The 27,128-nt window shown below is 34.7% G+C and overlaps 2 protein-coding genes across 6 annotated transcripts; one reads left to right on the top strand and one right to left on the bottom strand.

Moving 5' to 3' along the window:
- The first annotated feature begins 974 nt into the window (after positions 1-974).
- LOC145034833 (receptor-like cytosolic serine/threonine-protein kinase RBK2) lies at positions 975-3,876 on the top strand. 3 transcript variants are annotated; one of them, XM_078983370.1, is made up of 10 exons: positions 975-1,107; positions 1,204-1,297; positions 1,397-1,506; positions 1,598-1,981; positions 2,078-2,329; positions 2,405-2,559; positions 2,660-2,739; positions 2,879-3,014; positions 3,123-3,272; positions 3,348-3,876. In XM_078983370.1, exons 3-10 carry the CDS (start codon positions 1,413-1,415, stop codon positions 3,522-3,524), a joined length of 1,428 nt encoding a protein of 475 aa, XP_078839496.1. In that variant the 5' UTR covers positions 975-1,107; positions 1,204-1,297; positions 1,397-1,412; the 3' UTR covers positions 3,525-3,876. The 3 variants fall into 3 exon arrangements, with proteins under 3 accessions (XP_078839496.1, XP_078839493.1, XP_078839494.1); XM_078983367.1 differs by lacking the exon at positions 1,204-1,297 and having other exon boundaries at positions 3,348-3,874; XM_078983368.1 differs by lacking the exon at positions 975-1,107 and having other exon boundaries at positions 1,118-1,297.
- Positions 3,877-4,032: 156 nt separating this feature from the next.
- Positions 4,033-7,613, bottom strand: LOC145034831 (putative methyltransferase PMT20). Of its 3 annotated transcripts, XM_078983365.1 has the most exons (9): positions 7,431-7,613; positions 7,229-7,302; positions 6,287-6,603; positions 6,054-6,202; positions 5,762-5,957; positions 5,449-5,659; positions 4,689-5,364; positions 4,528-4,605; positions 4,033-4,435 (listed from the first exon to the last, which is right to left on the bottom strand). In XM_078983365.1, the coding sequence occupies exons 3-9, from the start codon at positions 6,557-6,559 to the stop codon at positions 4,219-4,221; spliced, it is 1,800 nt and encodes a 599-aa protein (XP_078839491.1). In that variant the 5' UTR covers positions 6,560-6,603; positions 7,229-7,302; positions 7,431-7,613; the 3' UTR covers positions 4,033-4,218. The 3 variants fall into 3 exon arrangements, with proteins under 3 accessions (XP_078839491.1, XP_078839490.1, XP_078839492.1); XM_078983364.1 differs by lacking the exon at positions 7,229-7,302; XM_078983366.1 differs by lacking the exons at positions 7,229-7,302; positions 7,431-7,613 and adding an exon at positions 6,672-7,205.
- Between the last annotated feature and the right edge of the window lie 19,515 nt (positions 7,614-27,128).

The raw sequence follows: 27,128 nt of genomic DNA, 5'->3' as shown, positions 1-27,128 counted from the left end.
TATAAGAGAGGAGGAGCGGTAGGGAAATGAATTCAAAGTCGGAGAAGATTTGCTTTCCGATTTATAGTGATTACGTCATAATTTCATTCAAATCAGTTATTAATGATATGCGACTCTCAAGGAATAGGCCAGACTGGGAGTTGAAAGAAAGGGTATGATTGGTAATTAACATAGAAACTATACGCGGGAAAAGTATATGGGGGGATGCCAAGCAAATGACACGTGGATCATAGATACTATTTTATTGGAATAGAGGATTTATCTTTTTTTTTTTAAATGTATTATTTTATTTATCTTTTGTTAAAAGTTGTCCTTTTATGTAAAATTTTAGACATTTCAAAATTTTCATTTTCCAAACTACAATTGTGTTGCTAAAAGATGTCCAAATTCAATAAGGAAGGTTGCTATTTTAGAAATGGGAAAATGACTTAAAAGCCCAACGAAGTTTCTAAACCATTTAAAAAAACCCAATCATGTTTTGTCTGTTCAAAAAAACCCAACGAACTTAACATTTTGTCTAAAAAGTCCAACAAAGTTCCAAACCGTTCAAAACATCCTAATTTTGTTTTGTTTAAGTTCGTTAGGTTTTTTTTGAATAGTCAAAACATGATTGGAGTTTTTTAAACGTTTTGGAAACTTCGTTGGTCTAACAAGTCATTTTTCCGACACGGTAATAAGCCACATCATATGTTTCTCTTATTTGACTTTCAGGAAAGTGTAACTTAGTTGGGGTTTTTAGAAAAAATGTTAAGTTTTCTTTGAACAGACAAAACATGATTGAGATTTTTTGAACGGTTTGAAAACTTCGTTGGGATTTTTTGAACGGTTTGAAAACTTCGTTGGGCTCGTAAGTCATTTTCCCTTTAAAAATATATTTTATTGCACCAGCAGAGGAATCCCGTTTTGTTGCATGAAAATCGGGGGAAATATAAAAGAAGGAAAAACGTAGACAATACAAAAACCATGCTAACCGCTCTTTCCTCGCTTCTCTCTCTTTTTCTCTTTCTATGTCGCTCGTTCGTTATCATCAGAGAGAGGATTATGATTCTATCTCTGAATCTCTGTGGCGCAAGAGTTCATTGGTTCAGAACCTTCACATACCTTAAGGTATCTCCGTTATCATTATTCCAATCGCTAATTTATTATGTCAAGATGAATTGTGCATAACCTCCGTCACTATTGACATCGGCAAAGAAATTCTAGGGTTTGATTGCAGTAGCCAATTGGGCAATATAGTATGATTAGGTTTGAATGTTTTCGGGGCTTATGAAATTATATGTCGAGGGGAACAGTAAAGGTTAAGGCGTGTTAGCTTTCTGCTTTCACATATTCTCTTCATTTTCCAATTTCACGTTGATATTCTAATATATTCTTTTTGGCCTATCTTAATCTTCAGAAATTGTGACAAAAAGATGGCTGAAAATGAAACAAAGAAAAAGGTTATCTTTGCAGTTGGGAATAAGAGAATTATCTTCTCTGATTCTGCGTTTCCCACTTTCGCTGAAGGTAAACAAAACAAAAAGCCCTTCTTCTCTACAATGTTCTGTATTTATAACATGATTTTTTGACTAGTAATTATATGGAATTGTATTTATAGAACTAGAGTCTTTATATAAAGATGAAGATCATCATGATGATGATGGAAACGAATCCGACCCACCTTCAGCCAAAGCCAGCACTACATTACCGGATTCCAATTCCAACTCTTTCTTTTCATCATCTTCCAAAGCCATCCATTTAGATTCCGATTCCGACAATCAATGGCATGGATTCTTGAAAAAAATCAAAAAAGGGTCAACCTCATTCCATCCTAGCCTGCATTCCATTAAGAAACTAACAAGGAAAAAAAGCAGGAAATTGAGTGAATGCATACCAGACCTACCTCAAATTAACATGGATGCTGAATTGCATTGTTTTGAAGCATCATGGAAAAATTTCTCACTTGAAGATCTTGAATCTGCAACCAATAATTTTAGCCGTGGTTTGTAGCTTCCATTAAAGCCTTTTCTTTTCTTCCTTTCAATCTTATTCTTGTTATTTAGTTTATTTATTAATCACTTTCTATGATGTTGTGAAGAATACTTAATCGGAGAAGGAGGGTATTCAGAAGTTTACAAGGGTCATTTAGAAGATGGGCAACTTATAGCAGTGAAAAGACTAACCAGGGGTACACCTGAAGACATGACGTCAGATTTTTTATCTGAATTGGGAATTCTTGTTCATGTCAATCATCCAAATATTGCTCATATCATTGGCTATGGGATTGAAGGGGGCATGCATCTTGTTCTTCCTTTGTCACATCATGGAAGCTTAGCATCTCTTCTTAGTGGTTAGCTAATTATTAAAGACTTTATGTTTTGTGTTTTATATTGTTAAAAATGTTCATATTATTTATTTGTTTCAGGTCATAATAATCAACTGGAATGGGGAGTGAGATTTAATATAGCCATAGGAGCTGCTTCAGGTCTTTCATATCTTCATGAGGGTTGTCAACGGAGGATTATTCATAGGGATATTAAGGCAGCTAATATTTTGCTTTCAGAGGATTTCGAACCTAAGGTAATTAAATAAAGTAAGCAGGTTTACACTTTGCTTTTTATTAGTTGTGTTCTTATGAAGATTTAAATTTTGTAATGATTGCTTATTAATGGAATTGTAGATTTCTGATTTTGGGTTGGCAAAATGGCTACCTGATCAATGGATGCACCTCACTGTATCACAACTCGAAGGGACATTCGGGTATGTGATGGTTTTTGTACTTTTATAGTTAGTGTTTGGTATGATGGAATCAGGGAAGGAATGGCATGGTTGATTCCGCTACCAAATCAATCACTCATTCCATCATCTTAACTTATGCGTCCTTTTCCATATTTTACAGTTACCTTGCTCCCGAGATTTTCATGAATGGTTTAATTGATGAGAAAACCGACGTGTATGCTTTTGGAGTACTTTTGTTAGAGATTATCACTGGACGCCCTGCTGTCGATGAGTCACAACATAGTCTCGTTATGTGGGTATGTTCCATGATTCTCATTCGCTTACTAATTACTAAATATCATTTATTATAACCAAAACAACAATTTTACTTGTTTTAATTAAAATATTAAATAAATTACTTGCAGGCTAAACCATTAATCGCTTCAAAAAACTTTCAAGAGCTTCTTGACCCACAACTTTCTGGTGCTTGCGACTTGGACCAGTTAAATTGCATTGTGTCAATTGCTTCCCTATGCATTAATCATATCCCAACCGAACGTCCTAAAATGAGCCAGGTATAAAAAATAAAAAATAAAAAAAAAAAATTTAATTATCAAATTAAAACCAAAATATGAATATATATGATGCAGGTTTATAGGATGCTAAATGGCGATGAAGGCATACTTAATAGCAAAAGAAGGTTTCTAAAGAGGACTGCCTTTAGAAGGGGGTCATCCGTGGAGCTATATGCTGAAGATTATGATCCAGAAGACTTATTACAACCAGATGATTTAAATCAACAAAACCAAATCGCATTGGAGCTTTAGGATTTGTCTTTTTTGGATTATAGTACTTAATCCATGCATCCAGATGTTGTTGACTTGAGTTGTGTTTTTTTTTTCTATTTCTTCCTTTGTGGAATAGAATAGAATATATGCACAAAGCCTCCAACATATAAAGCAAGCACGCATTGGCTCGCGGATTTTAAATCCGCATCTCACTCACTCAAGGTAACATAAAGTTGCATTTTATTTCAACTGATTACCAATTTCTCATTTGTTTACAAATGACGAGAATTTGCTATAGAAATGACAAGAGAATCACCAATTTATGTACATTTCGATTATTGGTGCTCTTAATGTAATTGTTCTATACTAAAAAATTATGTAGTATAAATTTTTTATTTTCATTGTTATATATTCGATTTTACTTAAACACTATTTGCAATACAAATCGGGAAGAATCACAAATATGTTACATACAATAAGATAAGAATTTGGTCTTACAATAGTCACGATAAACAGGTTTAAAAAATTAAAATAAAAACCAAGAAAAGAACACGGAAAAAGTATATAATTAAAAATCAAAATATATTTCTTTTACAACACAGACATGAGACATCTAACCTAATATAGTAATATGATTTTAATTGAGGTAACTAATCTTTCCTTTTCTTGAATACTTAAATTTTATATAATATAATATTGAAACAAAAAATGACACAATTTTCTGATATTTTTGCTATGAGTTCTGCTGCGAGTACCAGAGTTTCTTTTGACATATCAAAACTTTTTCTTTTTCATTACCATCTTCGGTGGCTTCTACACGACAACTCCATCTCAGCCCCTTTGCTATCTTAGCAACGGCTTCTACAAAATAGCTTGATTCCCTGATTATGGCGTACCCGTTTGGCCTCAAGATCCGATCCATTTCCAACAACACGTATTTCATCTCACACCTGCAATTATTCAATTTAACCACTAGTCAATTTTATTAGATTCCCAAAACTCAACCACCATGTTTGTTCGACTCCAAGGTTTAGGGTTTTACCTATGGCTTTCGGATGTAAATAGGCTGTCTACATGAAGAAGATCGTATGTTCGAGGATACGTCGAGAATGCCTCACACCTAACGGAAATCAATTCAATTGGTAAGAAAAAAATTATGATTAACAATCAAAACATGTATATGATTATTATGCGTGTTCTTACCAGTCATGGAAAGTTCCGATGAGCCCCCGATCGTAAACCACCGGAAGTGTATTGGGAGCATAAGACGACACTACGTTCATGACCCAAAGCGGATCATCAATCAAACTGGCAGCAAAACCTCCATATCGCGTGTTCATGTCCATCACGTTCCGTATTTTATCAGTTCCAAGAACCGGAAGCAACGATTTGTAATGCTTCACTCTATTCTTCCATTTCTTATCATCGCGATTGAAGTCTCCGGCGCTGCTACCACGAACATCACCGATCCGATCCGGAGCCTCGTGCAATCGTTCCGGCCAATTTGCGATCGATCCCAACCCCAATTTCTTCAAATTAGTGTTCGGCACCACCACACACGGCCTCAACGGGGTGTACCAGGCGGAATCGGGCTCAGTCCCGTCGTCGCATTTTGGTGGATAGTTATCGGGAGCATCGAGCTGTTTGTAGCAATCGTTATTGGTGGTTTTCTGCCAAACAGCAATATCGTCTTTTTTGTTGTACAATTTAAAGCACATCGAAGTCAGAAGTTCTTCCAACTTGTCGTAATCGGACTTTTGATCTTCAATCGTCGTGTTCCAACCTCTCCATCGACGCTTGTAGTTAATGGGTGGGCCCGAGAGCACCCAAAATCCTCCCGGACGCAAGATCCTATGTACTTCAAGAAGGTAAATCCCACCTGAAAATCAACCGTTTACATCAGGATTATCAGTCAGGGTAAAGATTCTGATTCAAAATATGTTAAAAGGAGTAACAAAAATACCGAATTCTGCCCATGGGATGAGGCATCTTGAGCAATGAGCCATGTCGAATGAATTTGATGGGAATGGGAGACGTTGCGTTGATATAATTCCAAGAATCGCCGGAATCCCACGTTCTAACGCGAACTGAACTTGAGCTTCATGGTTATCTCTCGGAGCAAGAGACACCGTTAAAATGCCACGATCAAGCAAATCACCTCCCCAGCTAGCCACCTGGAAACCATTTATTCCAAGATTTAAGCTTTTACAAACACAAAAACTTAACCATGGTTAGAATCCTCGAATCCATATTTCCAAATTGAAAAACTAACTAACCCCACATCCGGTATCAATGGCTGTACGAACAGTTCCATCTTTCATCCCCGGAATTAGATCTTGCATCAAATCAACGTACGCACTAACACCATTGGGAAACATAGTACCACCACCCGGAAAGTAGAATTTCTCCCCTTCTTTCCTTAACCAATGCTGGTTCGACTTCTGCTTGTTGATCCAGTCATACGGGACATTCCTAAAACATTTTTAAAAAATTAAGAAAAAAAAAAACCCATATTTTTATCATAATTTGACAAAAAAAAGTAAATAAAAGAAAGTTACAAAAATTTACCTGTACCAACATTCATCCTTGCTCTTTGGCCATCTAATCGGCTCCTTGTATCCGTCTGGTGGTGGAATCAAGCATTCTTTCCTATCAAATACTGGCGGACAATGACGTTCCATGAACGTCAGCCTGTGTCGCCCATATTTCATCCATCTCTGTTAATCAAACAAAACAATCATAATCAATATCAGTCTTAATGTACCAAAGAAAAAAAAAAAGGATTGAAAAATGTAAGATACCTTAGGATCGGTGCAGGGGGTATAATCCTGTAATTCAGGACTGCATTCGGGGAATGAAACTGATTTCACTTGAATCGGAGTAGAAACAGTTTGATCAATGGATTCGACTTCTTTACCAATTTGCAAACTAGAAATTTTGTTCTTTTCGGAACAAAAGATCCCACCAAGATAAAATGAAAGCCCACATAGAACCACAAACGATATTGCTATGGATACCACTCTTGAACTTTTTTCAGGTTGTTGTCTTCCTGGTTTATCATCTTTATACTTCATTTCTTTTTCTTTTTTTTTTTTCACCACAAATTTATTCCTAAAATCTGTACAATAATCAAGTTGTAAATCGTACTAAACAAGTAATAGAAAAAAAAAAAAAAATGAACTTAACTGGAACGAATTACTCAAAAAAAAGTCTTGAGACAAACCCGGTTCAGAAACAGATCTAGATGATTCGTGTACTAAATACTAATAGAAGGTAAAGAACAGAAATCAAAGTCAAAGTAAGGGTAAAAAACAGAGGCGGAAGTTAGTGCAGATCTGATGGCACAAGAAGTGGAAAAACAAGAAAGTTTGTCAAGATCCGGTGGCGACCATACGTTGTTGCCGACAACGCTAATTGGCCCCTTTCCATGTCGGATTCACTTTAATTAAAAAAAGTCATCCGAAATTTTGGTCCAATTTCATGATTTTTGTTTGGGGGGCCTATGATTATGCCTAGTGACTGAGAAAGAGAGAATGAATACTACGTGTTTTTTTTTCTTTTACTTTTTTTTACAGTAAACCAACGAAAAGTTAACAAAGATTCTTTTATCGCTATAACAAACACCCAATCAATAGCTTTTTTTGGTTCTTGTGAACACTTGATGAGTAAAGATGAATTGGCGAATAATTCCAAAGAAAACCCACTCCAAAATTTTCTTTCGCTTCATAAAGAACGATTCATACTATTTTCAGAAAGGTCACAAGAATCGAAGCAATTAAAGACGAGAATGGCCAGAACCAATCTCCCCAAATCAGATCTGCAACACGGAATCACACAGAAAACCCATTTGGGTGCGAAAAAGATTCATTTTTCTGAAGAAAGATTCAATCATTGAAATAACGAAGGACTGAAGAACATAGGAGTTGATGAAATCTGACGTATTACCTGTTAATTTATTCCGAGATTTATGAAACCCACACGAGACACGGATCCTGTAAAAGAAACCCAGAACGAAGAGCTTAGAGAGAGATAGAGAGACTGTCTCTCTCTCTCTGTGTGTGAAGAGATGGAAGGGTGAGTCGAGGGGATATCTATAACCTCACACACACATACATGTAACCCCACATGCATAGATATACATAGATATATATTATATATATGTGATGAACTACATACACTCTTTGTACGCTTTCTGACTCTTGTCTTTGGTATTTGTATGTATGTTCTCCCACTTTTGTTCGGATGGTAAAATGGTAAATACATCTATGTAAAATCTAAAGTGGTTTCGCTTTTAAACTAAAATGGTTATTAAATTCATAAATTTGAATATTTAATCTTTGAGATAATCGCCTAATTTGAAATTTATAATCTTTGAGATAATCTCCTAATTTAAAATTTATAAATTTGAATATTTGATATTTGAGATAAGCTTAATCTCATGATTTTAAATTTATAAATTTGAATATTAGATATTTGAGATAAGCTTAAACTCCTTATTTGAAAGATATAAAGGTCAATTAACCGATTACTATTAAACTACTAAGATTTAGTTGATAAGTGCCAACTAGGAAAATAAGTATAAAAAAAAAAACAAATATAGCCATTTTTTATAAAACTTTTCACAAAATAGCATAAAGTTTTTCAATTTTCATAAAATTACCAACAGCGTCACAATGGCCATGCAAAATCACTATAGGCTATGAAATTGGTCTTATGTTTAACTGTTTAAGGCATATTTTAGACTTTTTCTCATTTTTATATCAAACGTCTTTTTAGAAAATATTTTTCAGCCTAACACTTTATTTTTGCACCATTTGTTTTTGTTGTTGTGAAAATGAATTTTTTTTAAATCCCCATAAAAAAATCAAAATCAATTTATAAAGAATATTATTTTCGCCATAATATGAACGCTTTTGCATTAATACAGAACAATTTCATGGCATAGAAAAGAAAAAATTCCGCAGTAGATACAAAACAAAAACTTAGTTTTTTAATATTCTTTTGGTGGGAGCATAACAAAGTTTTTACTTTCTAAAATACTTTTGGTGGGAACCTAACAAAAAGTTGTAGCAATTATTAATTTCACAACAGGCTTACTGGCTTATGCGAAATTAACAGTAATTTGTGGAAAAAAAAATTCATAAAAATTGTTATATCTTTTGTTGAAATCTCTTTCCCAATATGGCTATTTTGTATCTATCTCAAATAAAAGAAATCGATTTCAATTTATTTTTATTGGATTACAAGACTCACCAAATAACTAAAACATAAAATTCAAGGAAAATGTTGAAATACTCGTACCATCTATGTTCTTGTTTCCGCTTTCATCAAGATTTTTTATTTTATTTATTTATTTATTTATTTTTATCGTAGGTTGTTAAAATGTTAATGTCATAAAAACCCTTATGTTTTTAACGTTTTGTCGGTTTTGTCCAAAGTTGAATTTTATGTCCGTTTTTACAATCATATTTTTCAAAAAATGTTTGATTTTACCCTTTTACTGGTGATAATAGGTTTTCCATGTTACCATGATATTAACTTTGCAAAAAAAAAAAAAAAAAAAAAACCCTTAAGTTTACAGTTTTTTTTTTTTTTTTTTTTTTTTTTTTTTTTTTTTTTACGTATTTATCCTTAAGTTTATAATTTTTTTTTATATATTTTTACCCTAATTATACGTATTTATGCAAAAAAATCGTACTTATATACGAAATTTTTTTAATTAAATATTGTATCTATATTTTTTTTAATGTTATTTTCAAGTTGTTAAGATCGAGATCCTATCTCTAATCGTTTTTGGGTTTAAAAGGTTGAGATCGGGATCCTAAAATCCCACAAAATAAAAGATAATTTTAATTTATAATTTTAAAACATGAAAAATATTTCAAACATTCAATCCCACAAAATATTAGTCATAAGTCACGACACGAAATGATAAACGGTGTATTAAAAAAGGGTAAAGGCATAAAGTGGTAAGAAAAATTCATCTGCAAAAAAAAAAAATAAATAAATAAATAAATAAAATCAATGGAACGTAAGATCGGATCGGATCTCGATCCTATGATCCTACTTACGATCTTCCGATCTTACCTACGATCATACCCCAAATACAATCTGACTCGTTTTTCATACCTAGGATCGTAAGATCCTACGATCAGGATCGCAATTTTGAAAACCATGATTATTTCTTTATTGATTTTTTTTTTCGTGGATAAACCGTTTAGAATGTAAAAAAAAAAAAATACAAATTAATTTGTTTTTAGAACTACAAATATATATATATATATATATATATATATATATATTTGTTTTTTAGAAATATTAATATGTATTTTAGAAGTACAAATATTTGTTTTTACGTTCTTATAAGTATATGCACACATTTTTAGAAGTGTAAATATGTGTTTGTATATTTTTTCTTAAAAGTATAAATATATTTTTAGATGTATAGATACATATTAATATTTCTAAACTATAAAATTATGTATTTATATTTCTAAAAACTATATCTATAAAATACGTATTCATAAGTCTAAAAATATATTTCTTTTACTTTTTAAATGGTATAACCTTGCAAAAAGACACACACACACACACACACATATATATATATATATATATATATATATATATATATATATATATATATATATCATCAAAAAAATGTAAATACAATATTTAATTAAACATTGATTTCGTATATAAACATGATTTTTTTTTTTTTTGCATAAATATGTATATTATGAAAAAAATATTTAGGATAAAAGTGTAAAGAAAATCTAAACATAAGGTTAAAAACACACACAAAAAAAGGACTATAAACTTAAGGGGTTTTTTTTCGAAGTTAATATAATGGTAATCTGAAAAACCTGTTATCACCGGTAAAATAGTAAAACAAAACATTTTCTGGAAAAAACAAACCGACAAAACTTTAAAAACTTGAAAGTTTTTATAACATTAACCCTTCTTAAAACAAAACATTTTTTTCTTTATAACCACTCAGAGTAGATGGCATGGTTACACTTAACATCTTATCATTTTGTCTTCATTCTCCAAACCCTAAGAAATTACCAACTTTTCATTTCATCTTCAAAACATAAGAAATTACCATCTTTTCATTTCATTTCATTTTTTCCACAATAAAATTATTCTAATTTACAAAATCAATGTTAATTAATAAATTAAATTAGATAAAAAATAGTTAGTAAACACAAAATTAATAAAATTCATAATTATTCATTACTTCAAAAGAGAAAAATACATAATTGGAATAAAACAAAACCACGAATTAAAAAAACCTCAAACCAACTATAATATTAAATCTAGTGGAAATGTTTTTCATGATCTTCTCATTCATTCTCAAAACCATCTGAAGTGGGTTGGTCCGCCAAGATGTCTTCGGGTGAGAGGGTTGAGTTTCCTGAACGACGTCATCATTCAACATGGGTTTGGGTTGGAGGGTCGTAGGATGGGGTTTGACTTTGTGGCATAAGATGGGGTTAGGTTGATGAAAGTTGAAGGAGGGAAGTTAAAAAGTCGTTGATCATGTTAGGGGTAATTAATATTTGGTCATTGCATGAGCTAGCAATGTTGAACATTTTGACATTAAAATTGTAGAGGGGGCTAAATAAGGACATCAAGTTTGGGACGATAAACCGGAATTGACAGACCGAAAGCAAAAATGTTTCTAATTGGTATGGTTGAACTAGAAACACGAGATACTCTTTGACCGTAATTTGGTGTAGGGTAGTTTGGATTCATTTTTATTGTAAAAATGATCGAAAAAGAGAAAAACTTAAAATAGGTGGGTATTTATAGAGTTGTAAATTGGTAATATATATTACCATGAGCGGCGAACCACTGCACCTAAACCGCATCCAGGATGTTGTGTTCTATGTTAGATATGGAGACTTATCATCAGATCTAGAATTTTAAAGACTAGAATTTTTTGTGGGCCAAGTTTTATGGGGCTTAGTTTTGTTTTTCCAGTCGGGCTTGGCCCTTTAAATGTTTAGGTCAAATTTTGTCGTTTGTATACTTATGAACGGTTGTATTTGTAACATTATAGCAGAAAAAGCATGTGTGGAATAAAATCTCATTCTCTCTCTCTCTCTCTCTCTCTCTCTCTCTCTCTCTCTCTTTCTCTCTCTCTCTATAGTAGACGTAGCATATCGTAAGATAGTGTGAACCACTTAAATCCCTATGTTTTTGTTTATCGTTGTTCTTTACTTAAAAATTGGTATCAGAGCTATGGTTGAAGACGGAAAATGTGAAGATCGATAAATTTGAAGGCTATGAGAAGATGAAAATTGAGGATTACTTATATCAGACGAAATTACACTTATCGTTATCTGAACAGAAACCTGAGAAGATGGATCTGGCAAAATGGAACTTGCTGGACTAACAGGCCCTTGGCATTTTCAGATTATCACTCGCGAAGAATGTCACGTATAACGTCATTGATGAGAAGACCACGTTTGGATTAAGAAATGCATTTTTTAACATGTATGCACCACACCCCATTCTTTTATTAGAATAACACTTTTGATAAAACATTTCCTTTTTATGAAAAATCTACCAACTCCGCAGTTTGAGTTCAGACACACCCGAGAATATGCATGAATCCCTCAAACCAAGGTTATGATACCAACTTGGAATGTCAAAAATTTAAGATCAAAATTTTCATTTTAATAATATAATAAATCATCATCCAAAACGTTTTCATAAAACCATAATGAAATCAGAGTATGTCAATAATCATCCAAATACATTAACTCAACAAAATCTGAAACAAATATGGCGTGTGCGATGCGATCATCCTTAACTCTTCCCTTTCTACCCTAAAGTACCTAAAACATAAAGTAAAAACCGTAATCACAAAGCCTAGTGAGTTCCCCAAAATACCTCATACCATAATTATTAATCATACAATGGGACATGGACAACGACCATCGGACCCCACCCAGCATCGAACCCCGCTCGGAACAGATCTATTAGTAACATGAGATGGGCCCCGCCCATCACATTCGTCAGGCCTGCCTAGCATCGGGACCTGCTCGACATTTATACAAACATAAAAATATGCAAGAATCACTAAGATAAATATCACACAATACACCCATCAGGCCTCACCTGGCATCGGACCCCGCCCTGTATACATATCACATACTACATATGCAAGAGTCATACATACAACTAGCATCCTAATCACAATAAATCATGGGTCGACATTGGTGCTTTCGACCCGTTAAGAACAGTGAGGAGACTCACCTATAACTGTTGAAAATCAGATAAATGCTTGGATTGATGATCTAGAAAGTCCCCGTGCTAATCAAATAAAACACCAATTAATAATTAGGCCATAAACCATAAAAAAAAATCTAGTTCATTTGACGAACACTCAGGGTAAAATACCATTTTACCCTTTCCTTGCTTGACCTAATATTCGAGGCCCAACTCAATGGGACCTACAAGTCCAATGCGGCCCAAATCCCTAAATAATACCCAAAGCCCGTCATGGGCCCGAAGTCCAAAAATGATCCAATATGATAGAAGTTTAAGATCCAAGCCCCTAAAAAAATTAAGCCCAACTAAGACCAAGCCCACAACTCTAACGACCCACTGATTAGCATACGTTTGGCGTACCTGGCTCGTACGCCCTGCGTACATAACTAATCTGGAATCGAGGCTCACACCCAATACACCTTGCGTACTTAGGAGTACGCCCAACGTACTTGCATGAATTCAAATTATTTCCCAAAAGTCTTAACCACTTATGAACTTAATGACCAATCCTCAAATTAACATCATATCAAGGCCCTAACCCATAAATTCGAAGACTTTAAGCCTTTGCATGGCTCAAAAGAACCCAAACCTTACTTTTAGCATTCTAATTTCAACAAACATATCTAAACACATGCATGGTTGATCCACTTCTATCAAGATGGTAACTTTATGGACTAAGGACCTCAGAAAGTTCAAGAGAAGCAACTCCTAACTTCTACAATGGAAGAAAACCACTAAATCTCATCATAGGACCAAAAAGGGACCAAAAATTCATAAAGACTAGATCTAAGCATACAAGGAGCAAGTTCCAAGCTTTATACATCAATGAAGATAGAAAAAGTGTGTGGAGTCTAGATCTACAAGTTCTCCTTTGATCAAGGCTCCTTCTTCCAAGCTCTTCTTCCTCAAATCTCACCAACACATACTAAAAACACACACAAGAGGGACAAATCTCTTCAAAAGGGGTTAGGGTTTTGAAATTGGACTCAAAGAGATATGGAGCCTGATAAATGAGAGGATCATGGGTTATAATATTGTTTAAATAGGGTAAAAACCCTAAATTTTAGGGTTTTCCCCCTACATGCATATGCCCTACGTCTGAGAAGTACGCCCCAAGTACTCCCATGTTTTTAGAAATGGTAAAACTTCCCCATATGGACCAAATCTGCAAAATATGTACACACCAAGGGTCAAAATGAAAAGTACCTTGAATCGGGTGTTACATTGCCAGTTATTGATTGTTATTGTATATGTTGACATGTTATAGTTTGTTGGGTTTAGGGGGTCCTGCTTTGTGTTGAAGTCCAAGACACTCGGGGCAGTCTGGATAGACTAAAGGCATGCGAGGCGATCCAATCAAGACGAAGGCCCGGAGAGCGGTCCAGATACGATGTAGGCCCTGAGACGTGGTCTAGTCATGTTGAAGGCTTGTATATGCATGTTATTATATGTATTAGTTGTGTGTGGTACTTTATGGGAACTCACTAAGTATTTGGCTTATAGTTTAAGTTTTATGTTTCATATACTTCAGATAATTGAGGAAAAGCAAAGGCTTGATCATACACATCTTTTGGTGATATATTTTGGAGATGTTATTCTACATTGATTTTGGAAATTTTGTACTTGATCTTGGGTTCTTATAATTTGGGTTTGATTGAAAATAATGATTTCTCTTTAATTAAAAATGAAAACTTTTATTATGATTTTTGGGATGTTACAAGGTTATATAAGAGTCTTGTTTTGAGAGAATGGATGAGCATTCATGTGAATCTAGATTCAAACTAAGGATCTGTAAAAGTTTTCAAAATGTTTTTTTTTTAAATGGTTTTCAAAAAAAAAAATTGTTTTCAAAAAAATATATTTAAAAAGTAACAAATGAAGGATGAGATGTGTATGATCAGACTGAACAAGAAAGTATACCCCAAGTTACCCACATTGTTATTCGTTTATGATGTCTATTAAAGACCTGCATGCTAGTGATAGGCTACAGATCTTTAGGAATTGCATCATAGAATTTCCTGACGTATCATACCTGATAGCCTAGGAGAACTTCTTGTATGATATATAAAATTGACATCATTACCGTAGTTGCTTAGTTTGTGCATCATAGTTGTACATAAGTAAGATTTTATATCCTGAGAGTGTTTAGTTTAGCCTTATTTCCTATTCCTTGTATGGTTGTAGGTTTGGGTACAATAAAGTATTTGACTATCTATGGAATCCAACACTATATATGATTACATGAACGAGGGACTACAAGGTTGGTGGAAGTTTCATGAGTGAGTGTAGCAGGCCAACTGAGGAATGATTAGCCACTCTCGAGAGAGTGAATATATGATGAATGTGTATCCTAGTTGCATTTCGTTTTTGGGTAGTTTATGATGATCCATTGAGACAAATATGGGTAGGTGTGAAAGGTAGTATGGGACCGTATTTATGGAAGCACAGGACCCGTACACATATCAATCAAGTCATAAACCCCGAGGGTTCAGCCTCTCTACGATGGTTGTAATAGTATAATTGTGGCATTTTGATATATTTTTGGTTCACTTTCAGTATGGTGCTCACGAGAGGATCTGGTTCTAGAGCTGGTGGCCAGGATAAGCCATGATTGAGAGATGATGACATCCATGAGTTGATCACTACTGAGGTAGTTGCTTCTGTCTGGAGTTCCATCCTCGAGGTTTTTGGGTCTATAAAGACCGATATGATTGAGTTGTTTGATGAGCGGTATGTCACCATGGCAGAGGTTGTTGCTGTTGCAGTTAATGAGAACTCCTAAAAGCACAGAGCAAGCAACATTCGAGTATCATGTAATCGAAATCTAGCATAACCTAAACATGTCATCCTATCATCGACTGATCAGTACTAGCATGTTGTTGGATTAGGTGTCTAGGCCCATAACTATATTTGGTATATACTTGAATTGATAGTAGCACAATCCTTTTGGGTTGCCTTCACTCTAGCAACTTGACATGATGACTTTTGGAGAGAGGTTAATATATTATAAGAACAATATATAATTAGAAATCATAATATTAATTAGTATATAATTAGAAATTAATTTGGAAATAATTTTAGGGTTAAAGGAACTATTGAAAGTGCAAGGGCTGTTTTGCAATTTATTGATAGTTGTGAAATTAGGCTATTGGACCCCTTGGAAAGGATTGGACGGAAATTATAGGGAGGCCCTATAAGTTTTTGTCCAAGGCTCTTTGATAAGAAGTCCATGGGCTGCTTAGGACCTACGCTGGAATTTAGAGTTTCCTCCAGCAAACCCTAGCTTTGGGACTAAGCAACAATAGATATATAAAGAGCCTCGCCCCTTAGAATTTCGACTCCATCCTTCCAAACCCTAGTAGAGCCAAAATCGTGAGCCTCCTCTTCCTCTCTCCTCTCATCCTCTTGCATAGAGTGTTTATAAGCCATTAAAGGTGTCACATTTGAGGCACTTGCTCTCAAGAATTCAAGATCTTCAAGGATTCTTTTTTATTACTACATAAAAAATCAAGGTATGTATCTAAATGATTTGTTTGATATTATGGATGACTGGTTACGTAGGGACCGTTTCGTTTTTCTAGGCTGGTCCGGCCTATTGCTCTTAGTTTATGTTGATTTCAAAAATAGTACATTCCTCCTAGGGTTTCTAGATTTGTGTACAATGCTTGTATGTCCAATACATAAAACATAGATCCTTCATTTAGGGTTGCATGCACACATAGAATTGTTTGCTATGTATAAAACCCATCACATGCAAGTCTAAAAGTTCATATAGCAGGCATACAAAGGCATCTCTCTTAGATCCTTAGCCCAAATATAACATTCGATTAACAAATTCACAATTCAAAGCATAATCATAAAACATGAACAGGTATTTCAGGAAAACTTACTTTAGCTCGATCGATTGCTTGCACCATACCCCTTTCTATTTATATTATGTTGATTTATTTTATGATATGATTATGTTTATGATTTTGTAAGGCACCTTCTTGGTAAATTCCTTGCCTGCTCTTGTGCTTTTTGACTCGGGTGTGATTCAATCTTTTGTATCTCAAACATTTAGTAGCGGATTTGATATGCCTTTTAGGGAGTTAAAGTGTTCGTTGCGGGTTTCTATCGCCAACGAACATGGGATTTCTGGATCAAGGGTTTTTCAAGGTTGTGTCTTGGAGATTTTTGGGGTGCCTTATTTGATTGATCTAATCCCTATTTATAGGGGACGCGTGTGTGATAGTATGATTGGATTGGGTGAGCATGTTTGGTTATATTATAGATTGAGAGGGTCAGCGTGTGGTGGTTCGAATCGCAAGTAGGGGAGAATTAGTTATCTATGGAGAGGGTACCCGGATTGGGTCAACTTTTTATTTTGCTTCCAGGGTTCGGCAGTATATTTAGCATGGTTGTAGGTTATCTCGCCTATGTGGTTGATACTTGGGTTGGGAAGCAGACTTTGATTTCCAATGTGCGGGTTGCTTGAGAGTTTGTTGATGTGTTGCCAGAAGAGTTACCCGGTGTGCCTCCTGAGAGGCAAGTTGATTCCAAAATTGATTTAGTCCCAAGTGTAGCTCTGAATGCTAAGGCGTCGTACCGATTGGCACCGCCTGAGATGGAGGTGTTTTCCTCTCACCTTCAAGAGTTGTTGGGAAAGCAGTTTATTAAACCAAGTAGTTCGTCGTGGGGAGCATAAATATTGTTCGTCAAGAAAAAGGATGGATCACACTGGATGTGCATTGATTACCGGGAGTTGAACAAGTTAGCGATGAAGAACCGTTATCCTCTCCCACAGATTGATGACCTCTTTGATCAGTTGCAGGGTGCATCTTGGTTCTCCAAGATCGATTTGATGTCAGGGTACTGTAACATTCAAGTTTTGGTAAGTTCTCTTTTAGCCCTTAATGCAATCTTTGTGGATGTTTTTGGTTGATGCAAGTATTAAGACCTTTATTAAGCTCTTTTTGAGCTTTAAGTCCTATTAAGCCATGTAAGAGTGGAAAGCAGCCAAGTTTACATGACAAGTCCTCCTTTAGGATCAGAACTAAGAGTTTGGCTTCAGGTCTCAACTGATTAAGTGCTTAACGGAGTAGGGGTCAAAAACTAGGTAGTACGATAGGTGTGCCCAGCTGGTACGTTGTGTGTACTAGTCCCAGATAGAGTACGCTAAGCTTACGAGTTGAGTATGCCCCGCATACCCAGCAGATGGACTTTTGGGCTTGATATTCTCAGTATTGGGCTATAGTTTGGGCTTGTAAGTTTGGGCCTGGTTGGTCTATTAGACTTCTCTTTTAGACTTGGAAATACCATGTTGGGTTTCTTGGATTTAGGCCCATGATGGGTTTTGGGCCTAATTTGGAAGATTGGGCTATAAATTGAGTTTTTGGTTGCCATTTAGGATTTGGGCCTTTTGAATAGTTGAGTTGGTTCTTGACTTTGGGCCAAGTTAGATTAAAGGTAAAATGGTCTTTTACCCTGGTTATGGGCCAAGTAGCTTAGAATCTTGGTCATGGGTCGAACTGCTATTAATAATTAGATGTTATTGATATTGATAGTGCGAGGATTTTCTAGACCGGCGGTCAGATATTCATTCGAGTGATTCAACAGCTAGAGGTGAGTTTCTTCACATTGTTTAGCGGGTTGATGGCACCAATGTTGGCCCACGATTTGTTATGTTAGGATGCTAGAGGTCTCCGTGACTCTTGCATGTGTTATGTACTTTTATGCTTACTGGGAGGGGCCTAATGTCGAGTGGGGCCCAAGGACTATTTTATATGATATTTATCTTTGTGATTATTGTATGTGTTATGTGTTTATTTGTTATATGATTATATGTATACCGATCGAGGCCTGATGACTGACAGATCTGTATACCGAGCGGGGCCAAATGCTAGACCTGTCCATGGGGTGGGTTTAGAGTGAATCACCCTTGTTCCAAAGCCTTTAAAAAATTTAAAAACATGACCCTCCTCGCTTCAATAACCCTCAGGGTTTTGAGTTACCAAATTCATACCCGAATAAACAAATACCCGACCCACTAATCCAACCCTTTTACAATATTAATATTTCATAGTTTTGATGTGTGCCACCAAGTAATATTTATAAAAAAAGATGAAAGGTCTACATAAACATATATACATTATTTAGTACTTAAAATCGAATACAATAAGAATTGCATTTTACTTAGACATAGAGTTACATACTTTGGTGTCATATATATATATATATATATATATATATATATATATATATATATACACACACACACACACACACACACACATTAAATGGGGGAGGTTATAAGTGGAGCGAATCCACAACGATCCATACCCAACCCATTTAATAAAAGGTTAAATGGGTATGGATCATAAATGGGTAAACGAATTGAAAATTATAATCCAAACCCATAAAATTCTTACGGATTTGAAACGAATCAAGGTCAAAATCCGTTCCATTGACAGGTCTACCTGATGTCGGGCGGGGCCCGATAACGGACAGGGCTCATTATGTGTTTATTATGTATGATATGTGGTATTTTGGGGAACTCACTAAGTTTTTTGCTTACGATTTTCAGTTTATTTTTCAGGTACTTCTGGTTCAAAGGTGAAGAGTCTGGGATGATTGCAGTGCGCACACAACCTCATGTCACATTTTCTGATTACTCTGATGTTTTGTGATGTATTTATACATTTTGTTCCACCATGGGTTTATGATGATGCTTTGGGATAATAGTTATATTAAATTAAAAACAAAATTTTTTATTATTCCAAATACTAAATTCAACCTCTCTCTCCAAAAGTCATCCTGTTAAGTTGCTAGGGTGAAGGCAACCCAAAAGGAGCATGCTACTATCAAATCAAGTACATACCAGTTATAATGATAGGCTTAGACACCTAATACAATAGTCTCCCACTTGGATAACTCTAATAACTATAATTACAAGTATGACCTCAAATTTTGACCAGTAATCGTAGCTTTCAAAAGCCACTGTCGAACTCTGACCTAGTCAGTTACGTGTCCTTTAGATAAGGGATCAAATATTCCTCCATTCTACAAGATATCATATGGACATGAGACATGAATTATAATCAATCTCTGTGTCCAAAGTTTGTTTCCTGATTTTTGATTTATGAAGATTGATAATAGACTACTAATTGAACTGATCAATTCAGTCCAGGCTTAGCCAAGTGCTTTTGTTGTCATCATCAAATCATCGAGGGGCCCACAGATATCACTTTTCCACGTTAGGGCAAAAGGAACAGATAAACTTTGACTTATATGCTTGTACTATTTACTCATCTAATCACACATAACAATACGTTTTATAACATCAAGTTACTGATGCGTTTACGTATTATCAATGCACAACTGACTTGTAAACAACTCATATGTCTCCGTTTCTAGAATATAAGATATTATCATCTCAAAATTACTGGTGATAAAATCCATGAAGTAACTCATTAAGCGTAGGTTTAGTCCAATACTCAAATCCCATTTCAAGAGCACTCGTGAATGTTGTAGCAAACCATTGCTATGTTTAAACACTTAGACAATCTACAATCCAATTCATGACAATTTTAATTCACTACTAAATTCCAAAGTATGATCGACTGTGGAGGTTTTAAATAATCCAATTATTCGGGAAGTAAAACATGCAATGTGAAACACAATGATAACCTAATTAACTATGGTCTCAAAACTATTGAATATAAATAAAACACTTATTATTTAATCACAATATTAACTAGACTTTATTAATTGTATAATGTTTCGAGTAATCAACTAATCACTTGAATTAAACATTAGTCATGCCATGTTATAAATATGAATACTATGTCTCTCTATGGTCCTTCCTTTGTGAATAGATCGATTAAACATAACTACAATGACACTTATATCACAAATCCAAATCCTTATTGCAAGTGTAAGAATTCCAAATTCTCGTCACCACCAAATGTATGAGAGTCCAACCTTGCATGCAATATATTTTTGTGATGATGTGGCCTGAAAGTCACAAAGACTTCGCCGATAATGTCACAAAATGATCCAATGAAACTTTATTACTTAAAACAATTTCATGGTAATGAAGTATCAGATTCAAGGTAACTCCTTGAAAACCTTCTTTGTATTAAGGTTTCTAACTCACATTCAGATTCCAATCACCAACTCTCATTACGTAAACATTTCCATATTCCCATATGATACTCAATTCTGATCAAGAATTATGCAAATCATAAACATGTCAGTATGGTCTGTCCGAACATTACACTTCCAACTGTCCACAAGCAACCAATCTTCAGCGAACTTCAGATTGTCCTTTAACAGTTGTTCAACAAATCTAGTGATATCCAGTTCCATTCATTTTTCTCTTCTTAATGCCTAGGCATTTGGAAAAATTAGAACAAGCGAATACTATAGCATATGTGATCAATCCTATATCTGAAGCATATGGGATTCGATACATAATGTCTTTTACAAAGACTTGATATTTAATCAATATCTTGCTATATTATTTCCATATATAGAATTTTCTATGTTAAATCATTTCAACACGATATTCATATACGTTCATGACCAAGTTCCATTGAAATCCTTCAATCTAAACTTTTAGATTTGAAATGAATTATAAGTGCTTTCTCCCCTATAACTTTCTATAGTGAAATTTTTTTCAAATATAGCAATTTGCAAATTGTAAATCTTTGTTCCCTATAAATAGCATTGCTAGCCTACAACACTTAGCATAAAAATGATGACCTGACTAGCATAAAAATTACACTCACTCATGCATACCGATTATGCTCCCACTAGTTATGACATGTACTAAGAAATTAACTGGACTTTTAGAAAACCAATGCTCTTGACTTTATTACTAAAGTTCACATTTCTAACATGTGATGCTTCGATAAGTCTTCATCTAGACTTCTCAAGATTATACACCTTTCATTAGATAGCATGCGTGTGTGTTTAAACCTTTTGAGAACTTATGACAATAATTCCTAAATGTTCAAACTATTTGTTGCCAATTCTCACAATTCAAACTATGAAAAGCGATTTCGTAATCATATACGAATTTTAGAACGCAATTATCACAACTGCTAACCATAATGATATCAATTCAGATTTAAAATCTACTAGCGAAAGTGCTTCCTCATAATCATTTCCATGAATTAGAGAGAAAAATTTTGCCACTTAGATTTTATGGAGTATGTGTTCCTATCCGTGTGAATTTATCAATTCTAAACTATAATCATAAGATAAGTTTGAGGAGATAATCAAAATCAAATTTAATTTTCCCCCATGGGTTTAACTTAGTTTATTCTTAATTTCTTGCCTTCTGGTAGAACAAGGGCCTACCTAGTCTTCCATGTTGTTTAAGTAGTTCACTTCCATTGACCAATGTACTCTCACTGACTAATGTGCCATGCCTATTGCAATCTAATGAGAACTTATAGAACTCACATGCATAGTCAAGTTATTTAGAAGGTGCACAGAAACAAGAATGTTTCAACTTAACATGATAGGTTATCAACCTCAGGGCGTGCACTAGTGATAAATAAAAGGTTTGTTCTTGATTGGCTCTTGAAACTATTCAAGACCATTAAGACTCCCACTAACTTCTTCACATATAAGTTTTTTTGTTAAGGAACATTCCTTGACAAGCAAAAACAAAACATTCAAAAGTTAGTGTGGGTTCTTATCAAGAAAACACTTCATTCAATTGGTATGAGTTTAACTTTGTTTTAACCAAAACATCATAACTACCAATTTCAAATGTGTTAGAGTAAGAAAACATTTCTACTCCACATTTCATGAGGTGTTATAAACCTACTTTGTTTGAGTTTTACTTCAAGGTATGATTCACAGTTACTAGAGTATGACCCTAAAACTTGATTTAGAAATGAAGTATGATTCATCTCATGATTAAACCATTTCAACAATATTAGATTCCTCTTCGCAGTCAAAACAATTGCACTAAGATGTACTAAGAGGATCAATTGTGACATAGCTCCATAATCATTAAGATGATCATGATACTATGGTACTCTCCTTTCCTTTCAAATTGGAGAAACCTTTATCTTTCCGCCTAATAGATTATTCTTATTCGTTCTGCCACTCTTTGAAACTTTTCAAAGAATCATAATTACGCTTAATCTTATAAGTATAACCATGTTTACCGAACCATCAGTAAATCATGACGAATAGACTTATCAACTTTTGTAGTGGATCTAAATAGTCCACATCAATGTGTAATAGATCCATTAGTCCTTCACTTTGACTCACACAAACATGTGATCAATGAATTAGTCTTAATCTTCTAAAGATCAAGATTCTCATACATCACATTATTCGAATTATATGATTCCAAGTTTCTATCCAACTGAAACTTGGGCGATGATAATTCCTTCTCAATTGGTCAATTAAGACATTACCACAATGATATAATCAAGAATCAATCCATACTTAACATTGCTAATAATAGAAATATAACCACCAATTTTCATAAATGTCATTGCAAGGAAATATAAAGTAAATAAGATAAAACCAAAAATTTACTTTATTGGTAAAATGCGGAAAATTTATCCTTACAATGCAAATATATGAAAACTATGTATCTAAACATATTTCTTAGCAATCTATCAAACTATCAAAACTCCTAAGCAGCAGCTAAAAAACTCGATCCTCGAACCATGCGATCTAAATCCATCTCTCATGATCAGATTCAACCCACTCTTCCTTTTAATCTTCATTCGTTCTCTTAGATCGTGCAAAACATCAAAAATGTGAATATCACATCTTGTAATAAGGATCTAGGAATAGGAACTAAATGGAGTTATATAGCGGATGTACCTGAAGTAGATTCACACAACTTGAATTCACTATCTCTAAGATCTTTTAGGTAATCTGGGCAGTTTCACATCCAACGCCCCTTCAACTGGAAATAGTGTGGTGGGTAAGCATGGATACCCGATAGAGGTGGTGGAAGAAGAGTTGAATAAGTATGATTTCCAGTTCCACCATTTGAAGAACGGAAGAGTCTTTCACCTTGATCAACTTGTGGAAGATCATCTTCAGAAGGAGAAGGAAAACCATTTCCAGGAAGACCATAGTTGTCTGAACTTGACATCTATAAAGGGAGAAAATGAATTCGAGTTAGTTGATTTATATAACCCTTAATTATTAACCCAAAATATTAAATTAAGGTTAAGATCCATATTTTCGATTCGAATTCTGAAGAGGGATGTCGTAAGCAAATTCGAATCTATTTTAGGTAGGTATACATCTACCAGTTTTAATTCAATGAAACTCCTAGATCTTTTGAGATTCATTGATCTATTCAATGGCATGTTTAATCTCAATTATGCTCTCACTTTGTGACCGAGATGCCAAGGATCACAAACGATATGCGAATAACCATGCAAATTAGTTTGGTATTCTTGATGTCATTTATCACCTAATCAATGTCCTGGTTAACCACACATGCTCCATATATCAATGATAATTTATAAGACACCCATTTCCAACAATATTGGTCCCATATTACTATACCGGTTAACCACACACGCTCCACTAACGACCAATAAGGTGCAGTGTGCAATTTCATGGGTTAGCATCAAATTCACATTTTTCTTAAAGTAACTAAGAATAGGATTTTAGAAAAATGTTTAGTTACTTTATGTCATTATACTTTTAATGAGAGTTTAGTGTCCTATCCTACCCGATCGGCTAACGACCTTCCACTAGTCAAGAGTGTGGTGAGTAAGAATGGATACCTAATGACGGTCATTTTATAGGTCGCTTCCTTAAACACCCCTTAGAGACCAGCTTCATTAATGAGGCCTACTAACGTAAGATTGACTTTTCTTATATGTATATATATATATATATATATATATATATATATATATATATATATATATATATATATATAGTATAATAGTATAAGGGTGTATTTTAAACTTTTAAAATACTAGGGGTTTAAACTTTTAATTTTATTAAATTTAAACTCTTTATGGATTTATTAGTTATCTTTTAATTAAACACTTAATTAAATTATTAATAACATCCATAAGGATGTACTTTAAACTTTTTAAAATGCTAGGGTTCTAGAATTTCATATTTCAAAATTAAACTTTTAATTAAATTTTAAATTCCGAAACCAAATGGTGTATTTTTTAAACTTTTCAAAAATACGAGATCAAATTTCAAGTATTTAAATTAATAGATTAATTTTGTCTTTATCTTAAAATTTAACCAAATCAATTATCTTAATAAGGATATACCATTACTGTAACACCTCGATTCTCGAATACCAAATTATGGTCATTAATTCTCATGAATTCAAGATCTACTCGACGAGTTGGTTGCCTGACTCGTCAAGTAGCATCGGGTTTGGGCCACGTGGTTTAAGTGACCAACTCACCGAGTTGGAAGAGTGACTCGACGAATTGGATCTGGAGGGTGAAACCCTAATTTCCGGGGCTTGGCACCCTATTTAAGGGATCATTAGCCTCCCTTAGTCCTTTTGCAACCTCTTGGGAGTCCAGAAACCCTAATTCGTGTGAGTGTGCTCCATTTGTGTGTTTTAAAGCTTTGGAAGGTGTATCCTTGTAAGAAGAACTTGAAGAGCAAGTGACTAGGAGCAAAGGACTTGTTGGGATCTGATATCTACCACAGATGGCATCTCTTGGAAGGTATCAAGTCGTTACTTTGACCTCATTTCATTCTAGATCTCACTGGTTAAAGTTTTGGGCTTTTCTAGCATATTCTGAAGCTATTGTGGGTATGAGCTCAGATATGAAGTTGTAACTTCATATTTAAACTCTCTTTGATCTCTAAATCCATAAAGTTATTAGCTTGGGCAAGTATGGACCCCTCCTTAAGTGTAAAACCCCATTTCAAGCTTGGTTTTGGCATTTTAAGTCATTAGAGCCTTGCATGCACGTAAAGTTTGCAACTTTATGTGATAAGCATGCCTTGGGAAGTTGGATATGTAGTATGGAGCCTTAGCATGGCTTAAAAAGCATCTGTATGGATGAAGGACTAAAGGGACTTTGCGAGTCGCATGGTAGACTCGGTGAGTCACATGAAGATGGTCATGAACTCGACGAGTTTGATGAACAACTCGGCGAGTAGCATGGTGACTCGGTGAGTTGGCAAGTTATGCAAGGAACTCGACGAGTAGCTGAGGGTACTCAACGAGTTGAGGTCAACATGGACTGTTGACCTTGATAGTTGACTTTGACTTTGACCAGGGTTGACCATTTTGACTTTTGAGGATAATTGGTAAGTGGGTATTAATGAATTGGATCTTTGATGGTTATAGGTGTTGGAGCTTGGGGAAGTGTTTCGGGAGCGTGATTCTGTGGTTCAGTCCGGCATTACAAGGTGAGTTATCCTCACTAGATCAACAGGGTCTACGGCACCAAACTTGACCCTTTATGATTTACATCCTAGTTTTAGGATGGTTGCTATGTTAGATTTCATCCGAGTTTTTGGATGGTTGCTATGTTAGATTTCATCTTGGTTTTAGGATGGTTGTTATGTTAGATTTCATCCTGGTTTAGGATGGTTGTTATGCTAGTAGTTTATTTGATTGATATCCTGGTTGTAGGATGGTGTCTATGCTAGAGATCGGTTAGATCTGTATGACTCTATTATTGCATTCTAGCGTATGTTATTTATGTGCACCTGTTTATTGGTTTGGGGAACGGTTGAGGCAAGCCCTGCTGTGTGCAGTAGTGTTAAGACACCCTGGGCAGACCGGGAAGACTACGTTCCCGGGCCGGGCAAATCTAGTCAGGCTGAAGGCCCAGCGAGCGGTCCGGATAGGCTGAAGACCCCAAGAAGGGCGGTCCAGACGTGCCGAAGGCTCGGAGAGCGGTCCAGATAGACTAAGGACCAGGAGTCGGTCCAGTCAGACTGATGGCTCATTATGCATGATGTATTGTTGTTTATATGTTTGATTGATATGGTTATATCTGTATGACGTTGGTATTTTGCGGAAACTCACTAAGCTTCGGGCTTACAATTGTTAATTATATTTCAGGTACTTCTGATGATCGCAGGAAAGCGAAGGCGTGATCGTGCCGCTCCTCACATTTTATGATTTATGATTTGATTCTAGGATACTCTAACAATATATTATTTTGAAAACAAGTTTTGTAATAATCATGTGCTTTGAAATGTTTTAAAAGTTTAAATTTGACATGATTTTTATGGGTGTTACAATTACCTTTTCAGGAAATTTAATTTAAGCAATAAAAACGAATTAAGGCAATTATGCTAATCAAATCAAGATATGGAAATCGAAAATCAGGATCTGACAGCCCGACTCATCAAGTTATTGCAATACACTCGTCGAGTAGGCTC

The sequence above is a fragment of the Lactuca saligna genome, chromosome 3 (assembly GCF_052625555.1).
Source record: "Lactuca saligna cultivar CGN05327 chromosome 3, ASM5262555v1, whole genome shotgun sequence".
Taxonomy (NCBI): domain Eukaryota; kingdom Viridiplantae; phylum Streptophyta; class Magnoliopsida; order Asterales; family Asteraceae; genus Lactuca; species Lactuca saligna.
The sequence above is the reverse complement of the archived record's forward strand: the minus strand, read 5'-3'. Positions and strand labels throughout refer to the sequence as shown.